Source organism: Protopterus annectens, chromosome 5.part0 (genome assembly GCF_019279795.1).
Source record: "Protopterus annectens isolate FY-2018-M chromosome 5.part0, PAN1.0, whole genome shotgun sequence".
Lineage (NCBI taxonomy): Eukaryota > Metazoa > Chordata > Ceratodontiformes > Protopteridae > Protopterus > Protopterus annectens.
Genome location: NC_056735.1, coordinates 312071128 through 312096937, shown reverse-complemented (window position 1 = coordinate 312096937; position 25810 = coordinate 312071128). Strand labels below are relative to the sequence as shown.

At 42.6% G+C, this 25810-nt stretch overlaps 1 protein-coding gene across 1 annotated transcript in view; it reads left to right on the top strand.

Annotated features, from left to right (window-relative positions):
• Positions 1 to 25810, top strand: part of ACOT9 (acyl-CoA thioesterase 9) — an 825297-nt gene that overhangs the window by 184090 nt on the left and 615397 nt on the right. The window contains exons 4-5 of the mRNA XM_044072291.1: positions 15757 to 15927; positions 16015 to 16052. Of these exons, the coding sequence (XP_043928226.1) occupies positions 15757 to 15927; positions 16015 to 16052 (209 nt within the window). The remainder of the gene's footprint in view (positions 1 to 15756; positions 15928 to 16014; positions 16053 to 25810) is intronic.

Below are 25810 nucleotides of genomic sequence, written 5' to 3'. Positions count from 1 at the left end.
GTGTGTTTGCACCCTCCCCTCTTACGGATTACTGTATACTACAGTGTAAGTAGCTTATGCCTGCCAACACCCTGGGGCAGACTTAAAGTTCCTGTCCTAGAAGATTCTTTTCTTAATAGCCATTACGCCGGAGAGGCTTATTTCTGAACCTCAGGACTCGAGGTGTATCATAATGTTATAGTGATATTAGTACACAAACCCTTAAGGTGGCTACGATGTCATGTCAAAGATTAACCAAACCATCAACCTACCTGTTTTTTTCTTAAATTATATAAACAAAAGAAAATGGTTTCTTCAGTGCTATGATGTGAATAGGCACTTATGGTTTTACATCCATAGTACTAAGTAACTTAGAAAGGACTTGGTTATTTGTCTCCTTTGAAAGTTTAAAAGTGATGCTGTCCAGATGTTCATCTGTTTGTTTATGCAGAAGAAGGCAGTTCTCTTTTGAGTGAACCAATGGCTTTTTCTAACAAGACAGTAGCTTACGCTTGAGATTTTTTTCACAGTGCCTTCATAGATGTACACAGCTGCTGCTGCTTAGGCTCCTCTGGGTACCTTTGGAAAGCAGTGCAAACCGGATGGAATCTCCAGATCTCCTTCAGCCTTTGGAGCTACCATCACCAGAGGCATTCTTTTTGAGGACCAGCCAAGCTGGTTGCAAAGGAATGTGTCCTAGCAGTAGAAGATGAGTAAGACCATATCAGGTTTAAAAGTTATATATGTAACAAAATGATACATCTGCGCAATTCTGGTTCATCCTCCTCTGAAATTAAAGTTATATACGTAACATAATGATACATCTGCACAATTCTGGTTCATCCTCCTCTGAAATTCCCACCTACCTTCCTCAACCTGGCAGTGAGTGTATAGAATGTGTGTTTTTGGGTTTGATGTGTGTGCACAGAGCAACATCCTGCTGTATGGAGAGGAAGATGAAGCTCGGAAGTATGGAGGTAAGAAGGAAGAGCTGCAGCTTGGGAAAGTTTGTATCAATACAGAGGTGACCTTGAACTGAAGCTATAGTCCTAGCAGTAAGGCAAGGTTAACCATGACCATGCTAATTTATCGTTATATTGACTACATAACTTTTTTGTTCTTCCCTCAGCTAACCATTAGCAGAACCTGGTGGTTGTCTTCAGTCACCAGATCTACAGTGGATATAAAAATTTTACACACCCCTGTTAAAATGCATGGTTTTTGTTTTTGTGATATAAAAAATTGAGATCACAATAAATAATTTCTAAACTTTTCCCACCTTTAATGTGACCTATAACCTGTACAGTTAATTGAAAAACAAATCTGTTAGGGGGAAAATATAAAAAATAAAAAACGTACAATAAACTGGTTGCATAAGTGTGCACACCCTTAAACTAATACTTTGTTGAAGCACCTTTTGATTTAATTACAGCATTCAGTCTTCTTGGGTGCACACCTGCCATCAATTAAAGAGACTCTGATTAAACCCAAATAAAGTTAAGCTGTCGTAATAGGATTTTCCTGACATTTACTCAGTTGCCTGCTACAGCAAAAGCCATGGCTCGCAGAGAGCTTACAAAGCATCAAAGGGATCTCATTGTTGAAACGTATTAGTCAGGAGAAGGGTACAAAAATATTTCCATAGCATTGGATATACTGTGGAACACGGTGAAAACAGTCATCAAAAAGTGGAGAAAATATGGGACAACAGTGATATTGCAAAGAACTGGACGTCCCTCCAAAACTGAAGAAAGGATGAGACGAAAATTGGTCAAGAAGGCTGCCAAGAGGCCTACAGCAACACTGAAGAAACTTGCAGCAATTTCTGGCAGGTACTGGTTGTGTAGTACATGTGACAATAATCTCCCATATTCTCCATATGTCTGAGCTATGGCTAGGGTTGCAAGACAGAAGCCTTTTCTTACACAGAAAAATATTCATGCCTGCCTAAAATTGCAAAACTATACATCGAGGCTCCCAAAAGCATGTGGGAAAATGTGTTATGGTCTGATGAGACCAAGGTTGAACGTTTTGGCCACAATTCCAAAAACAACACTTCGCATCACTAAAAGAACACCATCCCCACAGTGAAGCATGGTGGTGGCAATATGCTTTGGGGTTGAGTTTCTTCAGCTGGAACTGGGGCTTTAGTCAAAGTGGAGGGAATTATGAACAGTTCCAAATACCAGTCACTTTTGGCTCAAAACCTTCAGGTGTCTGCTAGAAAGATGAAGAGGAATTTCACCTTTCAACATGACAATGACCCCAAGCATACATCCAAATCAACAGAAGAATGGCTTCACCAGAAGAAAATTAAAGTTTTGGAATGGCCCAGCCAGAGCCCAGACCTAAATCCAATAGAAAATCTGTGGGGTGACCTGAAGAGGGCTGTGCACAAGAGATGCCCTCACAATCTGACAGCTTTGGAGTTCTTTTGCAAGGAAGAGTGGGCAAATATTGCCAAGTCAATATGTGCCATGCTGATAGAAAGACTGAATGCTGTAATTAAATCAAAAAGGTGCTTCAACAAAGTATTAGTTTAAGGGTGTGCACACTTATGCAACCAGCTTATTGTACATTTTTTTGTGTATTTTTTCCCCTAACAGAGTTGTTTGTTTTTGAATTGTACAGGTTATAGGTCACATTAAAGGTGGGAAACATTTTTAAATGATTTATTGTGGTCTCATTTGTTTATATCACAAAAAATGGCATTTTAACAGGTGTGTGTAAACTCTTTATATCCACTACCCTACCTGACCTCCCTAGGATTTCTTCCAGTAAAGGATCTGGCTGGTAAAGAGACCAGGTTTCTTGGGTCTGTGTCATACTGGTAATGGGAGTATTTCTTGTTTTTTTCCCCTGTCCCTCATCCACCCTGGTAACACCCCATGGGTAGGGCATGCAGTGGGCTGCCCATGTCAAACCACTCCTCACTTCTTCAAGGGGATGACTTCAGTAGTAACCATGCCCAACCCCAGTATGCACTCTGCAGTAGTTTCCCCAGCCTCCAACAAGAAAATCTAACTGCGTTATGTGCCCCTCTCTCCTGCCCTCTCAGGATAGGTACTATCATCCTCTCTTCCTTGCCTGAGCTGCTAAAGGAACATGTGTCACTTGCGTTGTAGTCCGGGCTTTATCTGTGTCCACCACAGTGCTGGCTAAATACAATAGCTTGTGAATATCAGCTCTGAGTCTCTTCCCAGTCTGTTTCTGTCTTTGGGATTAAGTTAAACACCAAGTCCCAGCTGGAGCCTAGTCAGATGCTGATCTTCATAGACTGCACTATACACACATCATCATGCAGAGCTTCCCCACCCATGAACACAATTTCATTTAACAAAACATGGTTTCACAAATGCTTCAGTCTCTGTCAGTGACAGCCTATCTTTTTATAAGAGCCTTGGAATTAATGAAAGCAGCAGTCTACGTAGTTCCTTTTGCAAGTAATTTTATGTGAGTTCTTTAGTGACATTGCAGGGATTTTTGTCTCTATTGTTTCCTTTGAATCCCTGTTACTGCAATTTGACAGTCTGCTGTCAGGTATCCTCCCAGTTGCTGTAAACCTTCACTTTCTGTGCTATCCCTTTCATGTGGGACCACCTCAGCAGGGTGGAAAGGGGATTATAGACTCGTACAGTGGGAGGCAAACCTGTGTTTCTGGTCCTAGTTCCATGAGTGAAGCTACCTCAGTAGGGTGGGAAAGGAATTAGGATACTCCTCCGGCAGGGGGCAGAAAGGATATAGATCACTCAGCGCAGTATATATGTTGCTTACACTAGGGCTGTTTGATGTACCGTATCCATCCCTCCAACTTGTTGGGCTGTCATCACTAGGGGATATGCAGTGGCTCAGTGAGAGGTACATAACCACCCATGTGGTAGCATATCCCTCGCTACAGGCACTGCTGTGCCTTGGGCATATGTCTCCAACATGTCTCCACACCCTGCCCCGCGAGAAGAGATGTGCAGGCTGCACCTTGTGATTTCTATCCCCTCCCTGTCAGTTGCAGCAGGTTTCAGAGACACTGTAATCACCCAGATTGTAATCAGGGTTTTAGCTCTCTGTCAGTAGAACTGGTTACTTTCTGTCCCATAATAGAATGGTCATCCATGCCAATCATATGGCCATGCTTTGATATATCGTCAAGGAGGAGGGATGAAGGTGCAAAAATGGGTTATGTCTGTAGACCAGTTTTTGACTGCCAGCTACATTCCAGGGGAAACCAGTTCCCTAGTACACAGACTTAGTCATTGATTACTGATGCCTCTCAAGTCTTTTGTCAGTCTGTTTGTGGCATGGAAGTTGTTCTGTGTCAAGGGAGCCTGTCATAGTTTGCATCCCTGTTGCTCACCAAGTACAGAAATCTCTTTTTTCCTTGTCCCTTTATAAGGAGAATGCTTCATGGATGTTCTCATTAGAATTATCCTGTTGGACTCCTCTTTGTTTTTTTTCTCCCTTTCCCCTTATTTTTGAAGTTTGTTCAGAATGTCAGACATAACTCATTCTTTGACCCATTTTAGCCTTGGCATGTTTGTTTCATTATGCTCAGGCCTCATCTCCTGGAAAAGCCTGTTTGTAGCCCTTCAGGGTCCAGTTGACATGTCTGTTTGACAAGCCCCTTCCATATCTCCATCCCTTCAACTAACTCCAAAGTTTCTCTAGTTGCATTAATGGCATAGACGTTGCATACTCCACTAGTATATTCCAAATCCCTACATCTGCAAAGAAGTTCTACAGTAGATGGATTTGCTTCTGAATATTTGGATCATTATATAACTTCAGTGCTATCTCTGTTAAACTTTTTCTTTCTCAAATGTTTGACCCAGGCCTTGGTTATTCTTCCATAACAGAGCACCTGGCTACTATCTTTAGCTGTCACCAAGTCTGTAGTTCATAATCCTTGACATGCTTACAAGTCCTTCATGACATATTTCTGATTAGACCTCCTCTGAAGGATTCTTTTCCTCCATGGGGTTTATACTTTGTTCACAAAAAGCCCACTCCTCCACCTTTTGAACGAGCTTCAACTGAAGAATCAGAGTTCTTGTGTTTTTTTGTATCTGTTACTTCAGCTAGACAGTTTTCAAACTGCAAACCTTATGAATTATAAGGTACAGGGTATTTATGGATAACAACAGTTTTCTTATGAATAAATCTACGTAGCCACTGAGACTAACCTGTCCAGCTGCCTGCACTCTTTCCAAACTATTCAGATAGAGGAGAATATCTGTTACCCTGCATGAGTGTGCAAGGATAACTCAGGTTTTGTGTACAGAAACAAATCATTCAGAAAAGACTCAAATTTATTTGTATATTTCTCCAATAAAATGACTCTAAAGTGACACTATCTAGAATGGTTGACTAACAGCATGGCATTTTATTTTAACAAATGTAATACCTTAATGGCAGTATCTCAGGCTTTTACTTCCATGCAGCCTTAGAAGATATTGAAGCTAGTAACAAGAAAAAACGTCGCTGGGAACTGCTGCTGTGTAAATCAAAATAAAATTTATTAAGACACAAGTAAAAACAGAGTAAGCTCTTTCGGGCCAAAACCCTTCATCAGACAAACTACTCAGACTAACAGTTCATATTTAAAACACTTAACCACCAATGGGAATTCAATAAAAAGCCCGCCTATTTCTAAGGGCCGGCTTAAGGGTGACAGGTATCCTGAGTTACTTGCCAAATGGCAAGCTGTTAACATTCGTACGAGCTATCAATATATGGAGTTAATAACTTTTTTCACACCTGAAGTTGAGGAATTGAGACAAGAAGTGTCCTGCTTGCAGCAGAAGCTGATGAGCGGGTTTCAAGAGCCTCACCATAGGACACGCTTAGAGCAATTAAATCGTGCTCTAAATGAGAACGATGAGAAATTACAAGTGTTAAAAATGGGCAAGCTTAAAAGGGACTTTGAGGATTTTACGAGGGGTAATATCTTCGTATGGCCGAAGAATACCCCTCGGTTACCGAACTCTACATGGAGGGCACAGAGACCCAGTGGAAGAGTAACAGCTAGTGAAGAGCGACATGATCGTCTGATGTCAGGATCCGAGATGGTTTCCGGCTCAGCAGTTTCTTCTGGCGTACTGATAGGTACGCTATCTTCGGTTTCGGAGGGCTCTACTGACACTATTAGTGTCGAGACTACATCTACGCCGGTTAATGTTTGCACTGTTGGAGATATTGAAACAGACTCACGGAGGTCTGTGCAGAGTGGCGATTTCAACCTTGATTCAGGTGGCTTGACTACAAGAGGGGACAGTGATGGTTCCCTAGCACAACTACCGGTTTTACAGAGTGACATTCGCACACATGTTAATTCAGTGCCCAATGATCGAGACTCGGGAGCTCGCCCTAAAGTTCAGTCAGGGCAGAGTCATTTTTTTGGGCATGTTACCTGCGAACATGAGGAGGAAGGGTCCTTGGAAATGATCACGGAGCGACGACAGGGACTCCATGAACAAGAGGAGGACTTTGGACTGACTTCTTCTTTTGATATTGGTATTGTTTTTAATTTGTCTAGATATACTTTGAGTGCTGAACAGTTATTCGTTTTTAAATAAGGGCCTCACATTCATACCAAGCAAGGCTTGTGTTTATAGTGACATTGTGATGGATTTAATGTTGTTCTGTCGAAATGTTATGTTACGAAAGTTTTTTGGGGGGGTTAACAGTCCGAACACGGGTTTACGTAAACCTAGCTGCTTCGTTCCTCCTTTTTCACCTGCACTACATCTTTTTATTAACAAATGTGAGAGTGATCTAATAACATTTTTACAAAAGAAAGGGAGTGATAGATTTCATAATTTAAATTTTGAACACAAACAAGCTCTTGAGGAACTCAGCAATAATTTGGACCTAACAATAAAAATGGCAGATAAGGGAGGAGCAGTTGTGGTACTTGACACCGATTGGTACAATGGCAAGATGTTAGGGCTGTTATCGGAGAGGGAGGTCTATCAACTATTAAACCCTTACATAACATGGGAGCTCCTAGACTTTTAACCATAGGTAAACCTGTTATTCCTGTGTTCAAGGCTCTACCTAAAGTACATAAGTCATTAACAGACCCACCCCTTAGACCTATTGTTTCGGGCAGGGGGTGGGTCACTGAAAACCTATCCATATGGTTGGAACATACTCTTAGACCATATGTGGATAATATAGGAAATGTTTTGAAGGACACAGGTCACTTTCTCACCATTTTAGGGGAGATGAATAGGGAAGGTTCCTCTATGGGATCAATGTTAGTCACTCTAGATGTCAATAGTCTATTTACCGTGATAGGGAATGAATATGGCACAGAAGCTAGTATAGGGCTTCTACGGGACATGGGAGTTGCTGAGAAAGATCTGTTTCTTATATGAGAGTTACTGACATTGGTATTAGAAAATAATGTCTTCATGAGTAATGGTTCTGTTTATAGGCAAGCACAGGGGGTAGCCATGGGCACCCCCTGTGCTAACACTTATGCCAACCTGGTCCTCTCTTTTTGGGAGAAGCGTCATGTTTTGGGCAATAGTGAGTGGAATCAATATATAGGGGTTTATCTACGTTTTGTAGATGACATTTTTATTTCATGGAAGGGAGATGAACAGAAGTTAACCCTCTTCATGGAATACTTGCATTCCACAACTTCATTTTTGAAATTTGATGTCAAAAGTTCACATGTAGCTTTGGATTTTTTGGATGTTACTGTTGAGTTGACAGAGAATGGCTTTAGTTCAAGATTGTATAGAAAAGAGAGTTGGAAGAACTCATTACTCTCATTTGACAGCATGCACCCAAGATTTACTTTCCCTAATATAGTGCAGGGACAGGTGGGATGGATATCCAGGATTAGTTTGGTGGATGAACAGTTTGAAAAAGAGATTGTTCATTTGAAGAAGTGTTTTCAGGATAGGGGTTATAGGAATAACTTGGTTGAAGAAGCGGTAGACAGAGGTATTGAGAGTAGACAGAACAAGTACAAGCCTTGGCTTAATGCCACCACAATACAGAAGGGTAATATAGATGATAGAGTCAGAATAAACAAGCCAAGGGTCCTGCTGACTTATGGAAGCAATGTTAAAGGGGTGTGTGACATCATTCACAAAAACTGGAATATCATCACCAGTGATAACAGCTTAAGGGACATAGTAGGGGTTAGTCCACAGTTCTGCTACAAGAGGAATAAGAATCTTAAAGACATACTTTGTGATGATAGGGGGAACAGTGATGTTAAATGTCTACCCAGATCTAAGGGCACTGTTCCATGCGGCAGTTGTAAGGCCTGTGGTTATATCAACAGGGAAACTTTTTTTATACATCCCTCTACTGGTAGGAGCTTATTACTCAAAGGTAGAGCTACCTGTAGAACCACTGATGTTGTGTATCTGGCTAACTGCGTATCATGTTCAAGTTATTATGTTGGCAAAACTAATAACATGCTGAAGGTTAGGATTTTGCAACATCTCTCATCCATCAGGAACTGTGATGAACATAATCCCTCTACAATCATATTAAGGATAATCCGACACATCAGTTTAAATTTAGGGTGATTGTGAATGTCTTTTTGAATAAAAGGGGTGGTGACATTAAGTTAAAGACTGAGGCAATGGAGTCAAGATGGATTTTAGAATTAACAGCTCACATAGATCCAGGGCTTAATGATGTAGTACCCCTTAAGCCGGCCCTTAGAAATAGGCGGGCTTTTTATTGAATTCCCATTGGTTGTTAAGTGTTAGTCTGAGTACTTTGTCTGATGAAGGGTTTTGGCCCGAAAGCGCTTACTCTGTTTTTACTTGTGTCTTAATAAATTTTATTTTGATTTACACAGCAGCAGTTCCCAGCGACGTTTTTTCTTGTTACTTGATTTGTTTGACGAGAGCTGGGATTTGGCATAGCACGAGCTTTTCTTTGGATAAGATATTGAAGCTGCAGGTACTTAAGCTTCACTGAGCATTTCTGCAAGACACTGCAAGCTAGATGTGATCTCTAGATCTAGGCTTTCCTTTGGAGCCTCAGTAGTCAGAATTATGTTGCCATGTTGGAGACTGCCCAAGAGGATAAGCTTGAGACTTTTCACTGCTATTGACGAGGATGTGCATCGTCATACCAGATTCAAAGTTATTTAATTACCATAACGATACAGCTGGATTAATAGGTCTTCCTTTGTCAACATACTAACCTACCATGTGAAGTTGTTAAATCTCGCCGTTTATTCTCACTGATGGGTTCGGAGCCGATCCTCTGCTCTGACACGGCCGTTAGCAAAGCTCAAGGTTTACCAGTAGCTCGAGACCAAGCCCCCTATCCCATGATGTACTGCTGGAATTACCCCAGATCTAGTTTTCCACGGCACAGATCTCGGTATTCCAGATTGCTCGGACCAATTTTATTGGAAAGATTCTTCTATTTGCAAGTTTTAAAAACTTTTTCTTGACTTTCATTCTTGTTGGGATAGTTTATATATATATATATATATATATATATATATATATATATATATATATATATATCTTTAGATAAGTGCCCTGTGTTGGCTTTGTTTTTTCCATAGAAGTGTTTCGCGTTAGCAGTTGGCCTAGTAGTGTTGGCCTTGTATTTAACTAAATTCTTAGTCAGTAGTTATTTCAATAGCTAATAGCTGCTTAGAGTGTGTTTTTTTCTATTTGTTTAAATTTAGGATGTCTGAAGAGAAAGAGAAGCAACATCCTAAATCTGGCTTCAAAAAATGTCTGGATTGTGGACAAAAAATGTCAGTCACTGACAGGCACGTTCAGTGTGTCTATTGTCTGGGGGCATTACACCTCCAAGACTCTTGTAGCATCTGTCACTCCTTCTCTTCCAAGGTACTTTTACAGAGGAGGTGGATAGGGGCTTACTTCAGCACCCCTTCTCGGAAGCACTTGGTGACCAGGATGGTGCTAGTAAATCCTCCACGTCGTCCAAATCTTCAGGTGACTCCAAGTTATCTAAAAAGGTTAAAAAAATGAAGAGTGTAGGGTCATCGGTTCCACTGCCTTCGGAACTGAGTGTCCCTTCCGTTTGGAGCCAGCTCACAGCTTTGGAGCCGGTTTCTGAGATTCCCTCATCTCCTCTGCATCAGTCGGCACCCTCGGTGCACTCCTCGAAGTCTTCTGTCAGCCTCTCAGATCTGGATATGGACTGGTTGGTGCAGAAGCTTTTACTGGCACCAGGCCTTGTCAAATTGTTGTCTGCTCCGAGCCTCCGTTGGAACCAAAGACCATTACCCCGGATTTGACTGCTGCTCCTCCTCCGAGCCGTACCGGACTTTCGAAGTCGGAGGAGGCTGACCTGATGGTTGTTGAGCCTGTGCAGCCGAGACCTGCTCTCATGTTATCGGTTCCATCTACTCGGACGTCCTCTGTGCCAACTGGGGACTCTAGGAGCCGACACTCTCCTGTCAGGTCCAGAGAAGACAGTTGTACTGATTTTTCGGTGCCGACTCTTCCTCTCTGGGCTTTGGCTGGGATGAGCTCGGCTCCTACCTCGGGCTTGGAGCCCATGGCCTCGGTGCAGGAGGATCGGACGGTCCCTCTGGATCTGTCTACCCCTTCTCGTCGGAGTCATGGTGCGTTCGATGCCATAAGGAGAGTCCCATGTCCAAAGACATCATCAGCATCAGGTCTGGCTTCCTCCTCCCCTCAAGCGCCGGTGTCTACTCCTGCTTCTACCAGTCAATCCAAGCGTAGAGACACTGAGCCTCAAGTAGCCCCACAGGGCACCCCCTGCTCTTCTGAGACCTCCCCAGAAGCCCCCACTGAGGAGATACCCAGGAAGAGACTGTGCAAGAGGAGGCACTTGGACTCCCCACAGGAGTCTTTGACATCTGACACTGACTTGAATGAGTCAGAAAGGGTCCCCTCGATCCCCCTCTGAGGATATCTCCTTTGCGGAGATATTAGAGATCCTTAATCAGAGGGGTGGTTGGCAGTCCAAAAGCCCTACTCGGATCTCAGCCTTCCACCTCTTGGGTGTCTCCGCCTTACGATGAGCTCATGGAGCTGATCTCTCGTAAGGTGTGGGGGTCTCCGGAGGCCATGGAACCTGTCCCTCAGAAGCCAAATAAGTTCATCTCTGCTCCCATGGACAAAGCTTTTTTGACTAAGGGAGTGCCTGTTGATGCCATGGTGGTGGTGGCAGCCACCAAAAAGGAAAAGTCTGAGACGTCCTCATCTATCCATCCTCCTAATGGAGATTCCAGGATCATGGATAGATATGGGAAATGCATATTTAGTTCAGCGACTTTTTCCCTTAGATCACTGAACTACTTAACCCATTTTACCAGACTACAAAGAGATCTCCTGAAGGAGCTAGGAGATGCTCTCCAGGGTACAGTAGCTGCAGGGGTTGCCGACAAAGTTACCAACCAGCTCACTACCCTAAACTCGATTGTGAACTCGTCCATGTGTCTCAGATCTTACGCAGCTGATGGTTCGAGTAGGGCCGCAAGTTCAGGCATTGCTCTGCATAGACAAGCCTGGATGCATCTCTGTTCCTTTGTAGAGCCTTTCAAGTCTTCCTTTATCAACACCCCATTTGATGGCTCATCCCTGTTTGGGCCCAAGGTAAAGGAAACTCTAACCAGGTGTGAGCAGGAAGGAAAGTCTCTATCTGCGCTGTCGGAGTCCATTTTTCTACCCTTACTTGGCCCTATCCCAAGGGCCCTAAGGGCGGAAAAGATGTGGTTCCGAAAAGCCCAGGGAGCCTTTCAGGACACACATGGCGAACCCCCTCTAGAGGCAGAGAAGGGGGTTATAATGGAAGACGCCGCCTGCACGGCAGGGGGGGGGGGGTCCGCAACAACAGGGTGACAGAGGCCATTTCTCTGGTCAGCCCTACCAGCGCTCCTGAAAGGAGACCCAGCTGTCTGGCTCTGGAGGTGGTCGGGGGTTGCTTATCTTTGTACCCAGAAGCCTGGCTAAGCATAACATCCGATACCTGGGTATAAAGCATCATTTCCCGAGGGTATTTCATACCGTTCTCTTTCCCTCCCACTCCTGTCAACAGAATCCCGAATGTTCCACCCAGTCTCAGGGGACAAGCAACTATAGAGGTCCGCAAGTTGCTAGAAAAAAAGAGTCATCCAGCCAGTCTCAGCAGACCAAGCAGGATTCGGAACCTACTCAAGATTCTTTTTGGTTCCAAAGAAAATGGGGGACTGGAGACCTCAGCAGACTCAACCAATTTGTAAAAAAAGAGAAGTTCCGAATGGTCACGCTTCAGGCCATTCTTCCCTTTTTAGGGAAAGGCGATTGGATGTGCTCCATCAGTCTCAAGGATGCGTACTACCACATAAAGATGGACAGACACTCCAGAGATCACCTGCGTTTCTGTCTGGGAGCCAATCACTACCAGTTTCGAGCCCTGCCCTTTGGTCTCACTACAGCCCCCAGAGTGTTCACTAAATGCATGGCAATGATCATGGATCACCTGAGGCGTCTAGGATTCCAGGTGTTTCCATACCTAGACAATTGGCTCCTTACCGCCACCACCAGACATCAATCGATTCAGGCAACAGAATCTACTCTGAAACTCTGCAACCACTTAGGCATTACAGTCAACTTCGAAAAGTCTGCCGTGTCGCCATCGCAGCTTACCATCTTTATAGGAGCAGAGTTAGATACCTCAACCACCGCTCTACGTCTTCCAGTCGAAAGGGTCTCACTTCTTCACCAACATGTCAACTCATTGGTGTCAAAGAACAAAGCTACAGCCACAGAGGTCTTGAAGATACTAGGTTTGATGGCGGCAGCAATTCTAGCCATTCCACTTGCAAGGATGCATATGTGAATTTTTCATTGGCTTCTGTTCGCTCAGTGGCAATGAGCTGTGTCATCCCAGCGTTTTCTGTTAGCAACGCACATCCCGGGGAAATCCAACGTGATAGCGGACAAGCTGAGCAGGTTGCCTCATGAGTGGTCTCTCAACCAACACGTTTTGATTTTCCGCAAATGGGGCCAGCTTTGCTGCGACCTCTTTGCCAGTCACATCCATACCAAATGCAGAAGCTACTTTGCCCTGATACCATTTCCGGGACATCCCCCGAGAGACACACTCTTACACAATTGGCCTCTGGGTCTTCTATATGCATTCCCTCCAATTCCATTGATACCCAGGTTTGTACAGAAAAGTCGATGGGAAGGACTGTTATCCTTATAGCCCCCCATTGGCCTCGACAGATTTGGTTCCCTTTTCTTCACCATCATCTGCTGGAGGATCCATGGATCCTGGACCCAGTTCCAGACCACCTGACATACCCGTCAGGGGACCACCATCTTTCACTGCAGTCTCTAAAGCTGACTGCTTGGCTGATCCACTTCCCCAAATAGCCAGGCTTCATTCCCTCTCAGATGACACAAGACAAATTCTTTTGTCTTCTCATAAGCCATCCACCAGAAAACTATATCGCAGTAAGTGGAAAAGGTTCTCCATCTGGGCCAGCATACAAAATATTGCCCCTTTCCGAGCTCCTTTGTCATCAATTCTAGAGTTTTTGACAATGATTTTTAAGGAAGGAGCAGCAGCTGCCACAGTTCGGGTTCAGTTAGCTGCCATATCTAATTTCCACCTTGGATTGGATGGGTTAAATATTATGGCCCATAAGTTATCTAAGGCTTTTCTCAAAGGTGTTTTTCACATGAGACGTCTTGTCAAAACCCCTTATTCTCCTTGGAATTTGAATTTCATATGATCTGAAATAACCCCCCCCCCCCCTTCGAACCCGCATCATCTTGTGTTTTCAAATTTTTGTCCTGGAAAACTATTTTTCTAGTGGCCATTACTTCTGCCCGCAGAGTGTCAGAACTTCAAGCATCATCTATCAGACCTCCTTATATGATTTTCCATGCTGTGATAGAGTATCTCTCATAACAAATCCCTCCTTTTTGCCTCAAGTCTGTTCTGAGTCTAATATCAGTCAGGTCATTGAGTTGCCAGGCTTTTTTCCCCAACCATTCCAACAAATTAGAATACATGCACAAACTTGATGTGCACAGACAGCTCTGATTTTATCTTGATAGAACTAAGGATATTTGGAAATCAGATCAACTTTTTGTATCCTTTTCAGAGGCCAGATGGTTATTGGATTGTATCTCATTGTTCATGCAACTGCTAACATACCTTTGCCACACAAAGTAAAGGCTCATTCAACCAGAGCAGTTTCTACTACTTCTGCTTTTCAAGCCAAATTGCCCCTTGATAACATTTGTGCTGCAGCCACTTGGTCTAAGCATCATACTTTTATCACTCATTACAAAGTGGATAAGGCCTCCAGGGACAGGTCGTCTTTTGGTTCTACAGTCCTGAAAAATGTACTCCCGTGAGCCACCCAGGATTGCGGGTGCTAGGGACTCTACCCATCAGTAAGAATCAACGGTGAGATTTAACAACTTCACACAAAGAAGTTATGTACTCACCATAACATTCCATATGAGTTGTTTATCTCGCCTTTATTCTCACGTCTCTCCCTCCATCCCCCTCCTGGCTGACAGTTGACTTAGAGGCTAGTATCATCCTAGTTGTTCAATACTACTTCTTCTTTCTTGGGGAGTGCACCCCTTACAGGGTTATATATACATGCAGCAAACAAGATCTGAGGTAATTCCAGCAGTGCATAATGGGATGAGGGGCTTGGTCTCGAGCTACTAGTAAACCTTGAGCTTTGCTAACAGCCTCTGCTCCAAACCCATCAGTGAGAATAAAGGCGAGATAAACAACTCACATGGAACGTTATGGTGAGTACATAACTTCTTTTTTCTGTTCACTTCTTTCCTATTGACATGGTTTAGATGTCATTATTACTGTTTTCTGCTCTGCTATTGTGTGTCATGACTGAGATGTGGCGAGGAAGGTCTGTTTGCAGAGCATATTAGATAAAATGGGAGGGTTAACAATCTGGTAAGATTTAGAAGATGCCAAGGTGCCTAAGGGCATTAGTACTTCTGTTAACAAGGGTGGACCAACTCCTCTAATTCTGTAGTTATGCAAAAGTATATAACTTTCATTTATTTTTGCTTGTGGCTAAACACCAACCATGCTGTCAGAACATATGGTTTCAGAAAGGGAAGTGTATGTATACATGATGGTCATCACTGTCCTAAATTTTTGTGATAGTCACTGCCAGTATGTTCCTGGCTGAAAACTCGCTCTTACAACAATGTAGTAAGGCTGAGGCACAAAAGTAACTGGTAGCAAACTCCAATACATTTTTGCGCACCGTATGGCAGTTGTGTAGTAGAAAATGTCAGTTCTGCTTGTTTCCAGAAATCCACTTTCTTTCAGCAGTATGTACATCATAAAGAGATGCTTATACCAGCATTTTTAGTACTTTGACTAGAAAGATATAAAATAAAACTAGTTATATGTAGTCAAGGGCAGCAAGGCTGTGCAGCAGTTGGACTTCCTAGCTTGCTGGGCGTAGTTCTGAAGTTTTGATACTAGCTGGGGTGTCTTGGGTGTAGTCTTTCTTTCTTGTGTCCCTGTGGGTTTTTGCCAGCTCCGTCAGTTCTCTTCACATCCTTAAGACATGCAGTGGGTGAATGGGCAAAGTATAATATTGCCTGTGTTTGTCCTGATATTGACTGGCATTCTGTCTAGGATTAGTTTCTCAGTGAGTTGTCCCATAACTTTCAGCTCCTCCACAACCCTGGACTTAGGTAAACTGTATATAAGAAAATGAATGCATTAATCACATGATTATTTCAGTGCACTTGTTGGAATAACCTTCTTAATGTTGGTCTGTGCTGTATCTTTTTTCTTTAACAGAGACCACCAACAGGCTATGAAGGACAGAGAGTCACTAAGCTCCTTGCTTGCTAACCAACAAGAAAACCTTCCTGCACGACGAATGAAGGACAGTTACATTGAAATTCTCCTTCCATTAGGGAGCCAGCCTGAGATGAGGGAAAAGTACATCAATGTATATAACAGTGTGAGGTAACTGGTCTAAAACTGTTCTTCTGTGATATCAGCTGCGAAGCCTAACACATAGCATGTATAACTTTTTTTTACATCACATTGTAGGTTTGGCAGACTCCTGGAAGATCTGGACAGTATTGGAGGTAATTTTCTTTTTGTCCTTGTTTTTTAACCTTAGGTGCAGTATTTGCTCACTGTTTGTTATAGATCATATAATACAGTTTTGCCTGCTTTAGATTAGTTGGCATAAAGCTAAAAAAAATAATTTCATAATGTATGTTTGGCTGGATGACTGTGTTACCTGAGTAAGACACACATATTCATCACTTTTCATATGGCTTCAGATACACCGAAATGCTTAGGCATAACTTTTGAAGTAACCACTTACGCTTGCAGTCTGATCTCTTGTCTATTTTGTCGTCATTCTCTGTCACACAGTTGCAAACAGTTCAACCTCACATTTTCCCATGTGAATCCACCTGCTTTCCTGTCAGAATGCGTTGCTTTGCTTTGAAATGAGTTTTGCAGGCTGCCAAGGATGTATGCTGTATCCTACCTAGTTTTCCGAGGCCACCCCTATTGTGGTCTTGGCAGCATTCGGAGCTGACAAGTGACTTAAACTGTTGACATCTTGAAAGCCAGAATTTTTCTAAAGATGTAATGAACTTATCCATGTGTATCAGATCATAATCAAGTCATGAATGAACCTTGCTTTTCCATATCTGAATCTGGATTATTGTAGGTTCATAGGTAGGTACTAGGCTATTGGCCGTTGGGCCTATACAAGCTAACCAAAAATGTACCCTGACTTTTGCCACCCAAGAAAATTATTTTCCTGTGCCCCTGTCGAGCAGAGCCACAGAAGTGATCCCCAGGGTGAATTTCCTATCTCCCATCCAATCATCAAGATTTTTCTTGAAGAGTGCTAATGAGGAGCTCTGTTTGACATAGATAGTCTGTTCCAGAGTATGGGAAGTCTCTGGGACAGGAATCTATCCCTTCAGCATGTTCTGTTTATTGTAGTGACAAGGTTTAGGTCCCTAGAGCATGTAGCTCGGAGGGATTGGGATTTCTTTAAGTGGAGCATGTCCAACAGCTCTGGGTTTGACATAGCTTTGTATGTTAGGCAGAGATCGCCTCTGAGTAGGCGATATGCGATGGAGTAAAGCTGGAGTTTTTTGAGACTGTCTGCGTAGGGCGTCTGTTTGAGACCAGTAATCCTCTTTGTGAGGTATTTCTGTGGCCTTTCCAGTTGTTGTAGATGTTTTGTGAGGTACATAACAAAAGGAGCGTTGTACTCTATAATGGGTCTAATGAGTGATGAGTAGAGGGGAACAAGAAACCTTTTGTGATGAGGTGAGCCAAGTAAAAGGATTTCCTGACCACTGTGGCGATGTGATTATCAAAGGAGAGACTACTGTCCACCTGTGTCCCAAGGTCTCATCAGATTTTTGGCGTTAAGTAGACTACCAGCTATGTGGTAGTTCATTGGTACAGAGTTTTTTCCAAAGGGGATGACAATACACTTTTTGGCATTGAGCTTCAGGCCATGGCTTTGACACCAGGCATCTGTCTCAGTGAGGCCCTTTTGTAGTATGTCCACATTGTTAGGAGTTTCAATTATGGCTCCTAGTTTGCAGTCATCTGCAAACTTTGTTAGCCAAAGACCTTTTTTGTTAGCCTGTACTTCAGAGAAGTAGATACCAAACAGGAGAGGACCCAGGACTGAACCATGTGATACTCCACTTGTCACTGGTCTAAAGTCGGATTTGGAGTCTGCTACTTTCACAGTGTGGGTTCTGTCCATGAGCCAGTTGGCAACCCATCTTGTGACAGAGATTTATACCTAGTTTAGTGAACTTATGTATAATTCCATAGTGGGGGATGGTGTCAAAATCCTTGGCGAGATCTAGATAAGCTGTGTGAACCACCTTACCCTCCTCTATGGCTTTGGTGACTGCTTCAAAGAAGTCAATCAGGTTTAGGAGACATGATATGCCTTTTACAAATCCGAACTGGGTAAGGTCCAGAGTTTGGAGATTACCAATGTCTTTGTTTATGAGTTCCATGATGATACGTTCCATGGCCTTGCAGACCAGACTTGTCAGGCTAATGATTGTTTCCTCAGTGGAAGATGTAGTTCATAATATGCCAGTAGAGTGAGTGGTAAGTACTCATGACTACTGCAGTTTAGTTATGAAGGTGAAGTAGTAATGAGTATGTAACACTGTAATTTACATCCTAACCATGTATTATAGCTAATATGCAGACGCAGTGGCTGCCTGCTGTGGGTTTTATCATTAAAAACTTTTAAAAATGTTTCCTGTTTTTTTTTTGGCCTTTGAGCATGTGCAAACTGCAGATGTGCAAGTTCATGTAGTGAAGTATTTAAAGTATTTTCTTACAACTGTAATTGAGGTAAGAAGACCATTAAAAAAAAATGTTCCTTTTGAAGTGATGCAGTAAACTGTATTCAGAAATCACTGGTTAGACAAATGGAGTGATTATATATATTCCTTACTTGTTTATTAAGCAGTCTAGTAGCATGGCTTGTGACTCATGGACCCATACGTGTGAGAACTGTGTTTTGAGACTGGTTGCAGCACTAGAGTAAGGTTGGAGAAGAAAGTTTTAGTTTGTGGATATTCCTTTTTGGGTTAAGTAACATTATTGAAGTTTCATTGGTGGTTGGTGTTGGTACTGATGAGTTTCTGGATCTTTTTAGCAAGGAAAATAATTTTGTAGTCTTTGTGTGTGTGTGTGCATAATATGTTCTAACAGAGACGCCTTAATTTGAGTGTGCAGTTTGGGCTGATTAATGGCGTAGAACTCAAACTGTTCTGTAATAATATATTTACCTTACTGTCAGTACTGGACATTGTAACTGCGGTGGTGGTGCTGCAGAAGCGTTGTCGCCTCACAGTAAGACGTTGTCCTGTTCGATTCTCAGCTAAAGCGTCTTCTGTGTGGAGACATGAGTGAATGGGCGTACCTTCGTTGAAGGTTGTGCATCAGGGCTGGCAACTCGGTACGTAAAAATCTACTGCCAATCATTAGCGGACCGGAGTTCCACTGTAGCGACCCCTAACCGAGAAAAGTCGAAAGATACAACAACTGTCAGTACTGGACATTATTTCCATACTTTCAGTACTGGACTTTGTTTCCATGAAATATGGAAAAAAACATTTATTGGAATTGTTAGTCAAAACTCATAGCAGATCTGTTTGTTTATATATTTTGACAACTGGGGCAGGCTTGCTTATATCAGATGTCTGAGAAGACGGTTTTCAGTGAAACAGATAAACGCAGTGTATAATGTAGCATTAAAGCACATTAAGCACAAAATTGAACCAAACTAAGAATGTAGTTCCAACACGTAGCTCTAGGTATGACAAAAAATACGATGAATGCCTCGGCTCGGACACACAGAACTTTATTTGATTACAAACACAAAAAATAAACAATAAATAAACGTTAAGCGCTTTCATCTGCTTGTGCAGACTTCCTCAGAATGTACAAACTGACATTACAGTGCTCCTTAAATATCACAAATAGCTCATTTTGGCGCCAATATTAATTAATTAAAAACACCTTTTTGCAACTTTTTAAGAACTTTATAAGAATGCATTTGTCACACGTATTTTTAAAAATCCAAGACTATATTATTCATGTGTAATAACAGTAAATACATGTATTATAATACAGTCAATTTATGTTAAAAAACAATATTATCAGTCTGACTTTATTGGAAAGTACAGTCTTGCTCACACAACCCTATTGATGCATAATTAACATCATAATGTCTTACTCATATAGTAAAACTATTTTAAAATGTTTAAAAATGCATACCAATATCCATATCTTAAAAATGAACATAAATAACCATCAACTTAAAAACTGATCTCCTACAATTGTATAGACTGGTGCATAATAAATATATGTATTGGGTAAATACATTATTTATTTAATATCAAAAAGGGTTTTATACTAATAAAATCATTGATTCCCGGGAAATTGGTAGCATCCGTGGAAATCTGCCACTTGCTCTCTTTCATTGCAGAAAATTTTGCCTACACCCATGAGAGAAGAATTTTTTTTTAATGATCTTGCATGATTTAGTAATTAAAACTTTCTGCTGTCCACATTGGAGGATTGGTGGTAGTAGAAATCATTGAACCCAGTGTAAGTGCTGCACTGGAAAGAGAGTGGCAGGCTTACGTGAACAGATAGTTGACTATTAGTTGGTAACTACGTGCAGATTTTTTCTTTTTCCTAAGTTGTCTGCCTGCAGTTTTATAAGAAGAAATGTTACTGTTGTTTGGTAACTTTTTAATTTTATTAGTAGTTCAGCATTCTTAGGTAGCTAATCAGGCAAACAGATATGATAGATTACTTAGCTACTTTTAAATTAATTCCATTAGCAAATGGCATGCAATCTCTGGTAGTCCTCCTGTGCATTTTGTGTTTTAAAGATGGAGCTTGAGGAGTTAATGGTGGTACCAGCCCCCTTACAGATGAAATCATCAAGGAAAAGTTACTTTACAATGCTGGAAGTAGGTTACATTGTGTGTTTTGCTAAATGGAAATTGGCACCCGTCATAGTGAAGGCTGTATTGTGTGCTTTGGTGATTGGAAATGGTCACCCATTAAAGTGACATGGCATTGACAAATTATGCTACTGCAGTTATCATTCTGACAGCATGCAGAAACACCATGTGCAGCCAGTATTCTCCTTTAATGAGTGACCCAGAGGACTTCACATATTGTATATAATCTGAATTGTACTACATAAACATATTGAACTAGAAAGATGTGGGATGAGGAGAATCCACACATATGCACACACACCAAATAAGTAAGGAAAGTAAATAGTTAAACATTCTAAAAAGATGTCAGGAGATACTCGGGCCCAGGTGGCAGAGTCCATTACAAACTGAGTTGCAGCCCTACAGCTGATTCAAATTTCACACTGAGCCAGCAGGCACACTTTGCTTCACGGTTCTTTTGAAAATGTTGTTATTGTGCAGCAGGCAGTAGACTAAAAGGTAAATAGTGCACCGTTTAGTCAAGCACTGTTCCAAGAGCTACTCTTAATGACAGTGCTTGGAAAGGTAATGACACCAAAGTTGAGGCACACACCAGTACAATAATGTGCATTTTAAATGTTGAAATTACAGAAGGTGCTGGTGGTAACACTTTGTTTGGATGCACAGCAGTGCAGCACTGTAGAGATTACATTACAAATAGGTGAAATGTCGTGAAGGGGAGGATTTATCAGTCATGTTAGGGCACATAGCTGTGCAGCAAGGTGTTTCCTGTATGTCAGTATTACAGAAAGTGACTCTACATACAGTGGAGCACTTTGTTCCCTACTTGTTAATAATGCAGAAGATGCCTGGGGAGTGTGAATGTAGAAAAGTCTATGTCCTTTATGATAATAATACAGTAGCTACGTAATACTACATATGGTGCAGTATTTTATGCCTTACATGCCTTTAGTGCAAATGGTACTTCTGGAATATTCACTTTGTGTGTGTGCTATTGCAGTAAGGTGCATGTACTCCATGCTAATAGTACAGCAGGCACTTGGCATGTCATGCCACTGTAGAATGTGCAGGGTGCCCAGCAGCACAACACTGTTAATAGTGTAGATGCAGAACACTTCATATGGTTTAGTATTTTATGGCTGATATGTTAGTAGTTCAGAAGATGCTTTAGTAGGAAAATAGTACTGCATATAGTACACTACATTTTGCCCTGCATGTTAATTGACCCAAAGGTGCTTAGGGAGTCATCACTGTTGTTGGTTATACAACAGCACAACATTGAGGGCCTTGTATGGCTATAGTAAAGGAGGTGGTCATCAGATAATGTGTCACTATAGAAGACACAGAATGGTACAACACTTTGTGACTTAGAGTAGCACAGGTGTTAGGAAGGGATGCATTGTGTAATGTAGTGATGTTCTTCGTGTTTCACTGTTGCAGTCATCACTCTTGGGTTATCTGCCTGCAGGTAGCCCTCAGTCAGCCCGAATACCAGAGTCTTAGTATTTCTGCATCAGATGCTGTCACTTCTTCCGTGACGTCAGGTTGGCAGGGGTATAAAACAGGCAGTCAACGCCATTACATCAGTCTTTCTTGGCGAGGAGGAGCCCGAAGTAGAAGCAAGTTCGCAAGTGCCAGATGGCTACCTGAAATTTTTGTTTTTGAGTTTATAATCCTGAAGTCTTCTAAAGCTAAGTACCCTGTTGGGGGTCCTTTTTTCTTGCTCTAACCGAAGTCAGAAAAAGTTAACAGTTGTCTTGCCTGTGGAAAGCAAATACCACACAGAGATTTTCATTCTTACTGTGTCACCTGTTTAGGCCCAGACCATGACATCCCTCTCTGTCGGTTTTGTGCCTTGTTTAACACCCGAACCATTCGTCAGGCTATCTTTGTCGCTAAATTCTTTTGCTCTCATTCTCCGTATTCCGAAATGACTTCAATAAGCCATCTGACTACCGATCTTCCGAAAAAACATAAAGATAGACAGACTGCATAGGTCCAAAACTGCCAACGACACTTCCGTTAAGCTAGTCGCCAGTCCGACGGTACTCCAGTGAGGTGCCTTTGCAGCCCCTGATGCCCACTTCTTTGGATTTGCCGGCCTCTGCTAAGACCCATTCGGAGTCCGATAGGCCACCAGATGCTTCTTTGACTATGGAACCTGCGGATGTCTCAACCTTGGATGGGTCCGGAGTCGCTGTGCAGGCACTGGCTTCTGAGGGTGTATTCCATGCTACCGATGTTCAAATCAAACCAACGACTTCGTTTTTAGCTAAAACTACCAAGTTCCTTAGGCCCAGAGTATGCACTACACCTAGAAAACCGATGACAAAAGTGCGTGCTCAAGCTCCCATGCCACAAAAACAAATGCTTAGAATGGCTGAAGACCTTATTAACCTAATTAGGGGACGCCAGCCTTCCCCTACTAAAAGACAAAGAATTGAGTTTCCTTCTAATTCTACAGACCAGGAGTCTGATGACTCTGACCCTTCTGATTATCAGGACATGCCCTTATCAGCCTATGAGGAATTCAGATGCAGAGGAATCCATTCCGTCTGCCTCCCTGCCAGAGGATTTTTCTTTTGGTAAAACCTTGCATACTTTTTAAGAGAGCATTTCCACTGGGAATGCCAAGACTACCCTCAGTCCAAAAAGAGACTCAGAATTTTTAGAGTTGCCTCAGCACAGGCCTCTAGCTATACCCCCTGTCCTGGATGTTGTAGATGATGTTTTTATGGAAGCCAGTGTTACTCCAGATACATTGCCCCCCCCCCCCCCCCCCAGGAAACCTGACTGGTATTACAGAGTACCTGATTCCCACAAATTTCTCTTTAAGAATCCTACTGCGGATCCAGAGACCATTTCCCAGAGACCTAAAGGTATTAAGGCTACTACAGCCAAAAATGCTACCCCTTTGGACAGGGATTCCAGAGCTATAGACAGATGGGGTAAGAAGGTATGTACCTCTGCAACTCTTGCCATCAGGGCCTTGAATTGCCAATTTCACGTTGATGTACCAGCAACATATTATGGAACTAATTAAACAAAAAATTTTAGTAATTCCAGATTGTGCAGAAAATAAAGATTTACAAGAGCTAATGCATTCTGCAAACCAAGTTATTAAGCATACTTTGCAGTGTGGCTTTGATGCCCTAGACGCATCTTGCAGTCACTGGGTCTGTACTGAAAAGCCATGCTTGTCTAAAGGATCAGACCTTGCCAGATCTTGTCAAATCCAAATTACTAGACACTCCTTTAAATAAGGACTGTTTGTTTGGCAACAAAGCAGAAGTAGTTCTTAAAAAGATGGAATAAAAAGCTAAATCTATGCAAACTGTCAAAGAATTCTTACAAGTGCAACCACCTAGATTCAGTAGGCATTGGCCTTCAAAAATGGTCCTTTCCAGCCCCTTCCAGGCCTGACCAGACCCAGGGGTAACAGGCCACCCAGACTACAGTCTCAGGGTATGCAGAAATCTAAACAATGGAGTGCCCCCAGCTCTAAAACAGGGAGTGGTAAGCCACCCCCTTATGGAAAAAGTTCACAATGACTTTTCAATTATCCTTCCCAGCCCTGCCCAGTTACTTGTGCCCCTAGGAGGAAAACTTGCCTTTCATGCAAAAAACTGGATGTCCATTACTCAGGACCGATGGGTCCTAAACATTGTATCCCAGGGGTACAAATTCTACTTCCATTCACTGCCAACCTCAAGCGGGTTTCCAGACCTTCCTCCAAACCAGTGGGCAGAGGCTCAAAAGCAGATACTTTCACTGCTCAATATCAGAGCTATTCAACCTGTTCCAATAGAACAAAGGGGTCAGGGTTTCTACTCCAGACTGATATTCTTTGTGTTTCACGGTTGCAGTCATTACATTTGGGTTATCTACTTGCAGGTAGCCCTCAGTCGGCCTGATTAACAGTCTTCGGTCCTGCGTCGGTTGCTGTCCCTTCTTCCATGATGTCAGGTCATCAGGGGTATAAAGCATGCAGCTGACACCATTACATCAGTCTTTCTTGCCGTGTTGTGCCTGAAGCAGAAGCGGTTAGCAAGTGCCGGTTGGCCAACTCCTGAAATTTTTGTTTTCGAGTTTCAGAACCGAAGTCTTCATCTAAAGCTAAGTACCCCGTTGGGGAAACTTTCTTGCTCCTTCCCGATGTCAATAAAAGTTAATAATTGCATTACTTGTGGAAAGCAAATACCTCAAAGATTTTCATTCATACTGTATTCCTTGCCTAAGGCCTGACCACGATGTACCTTGCTGTCGGTTTTATACTTTATTTAATCAGCGCACTATCCGTTGTCGGTACATTTTCACCTCTAAATATTTTGGTTGTCGGTTTAATTATCCAGAAATGTCATCGGTTAGCCTTCCGACTACCGGGATTCCGAAAAAGCGCAAAGATAAAGACTGAGACAGGCCGCCGAGGTCCAAAACTGCTGACGATGCTTCTCATAACCCAGTTGCCAGTTCGCCGGTACTCAGTGAGGCGCTTTTGCAGCCCCTGATACCCGCTACTTCTGATTCGCAAGCCTCTACTGAGATCCATTCGGAGTCCGGTATGCCGCGAGATGCTTTAACTATGGAACCCACAGATGTCTCTTCCTTGGATGGGTTATGAGCTGCTGTGCAGTCACCAGCTTCTGAAGGTGTATTGAGACCTACGGACTTGCATATTAAACAGACGCCTCCTTCTCTTAGGCCTAAGTCTCGAACCATGTCTAAAAAAACGACGCTCAGGCCTCTGTGCTCAAAAAACAAATAAGAATGGCTGAAGATCTAATAACTCTAATCAGGGGTAGCAACCCCCCCCCCTTTCTAAGAGGCCTAGAACTGAAGTGGTTTATGAATCTTCTGACCAGGATTCTGTTTTTTCTGATTCTTCTGATGATCTGGATTTGCCCTTATCTACTTATGAGGACTCCATTCCCCCTGCTTCCCCTCCAGAGGATTTTTCTTTTGGGGAAACCTTACATACTCTAAGGGAGCATTTCCACTGGGAAAGCCAGGATTTTTCTGACTCAAAAAAGAGGCTTAGGGATTTCTTACTCCTACTTCAGCATAGGCCTTTAGCTATTCCTCCTGTACTAGACATGGTTGATGATGCTTTTTCGGAATCTAGTTTGGTCCCTGATCCTTGCCTCTTGCTCACAGAAATCCAGACAGATACTACAGGGTCCCTGAGTCACACAAGTTCCTTTTTAAAAATCCTATTGTGGACCCAGAGACTATTTCACAGGGGCCCAAGGGCCTAAAAATCCTACCCCTTCTGATAGAGACTCCCAGGCGCTGGATAGATTGGGTAAGAAGGTTTACACTTCTGCAATCATAGGGTAAATCAGTTTATTTAAATA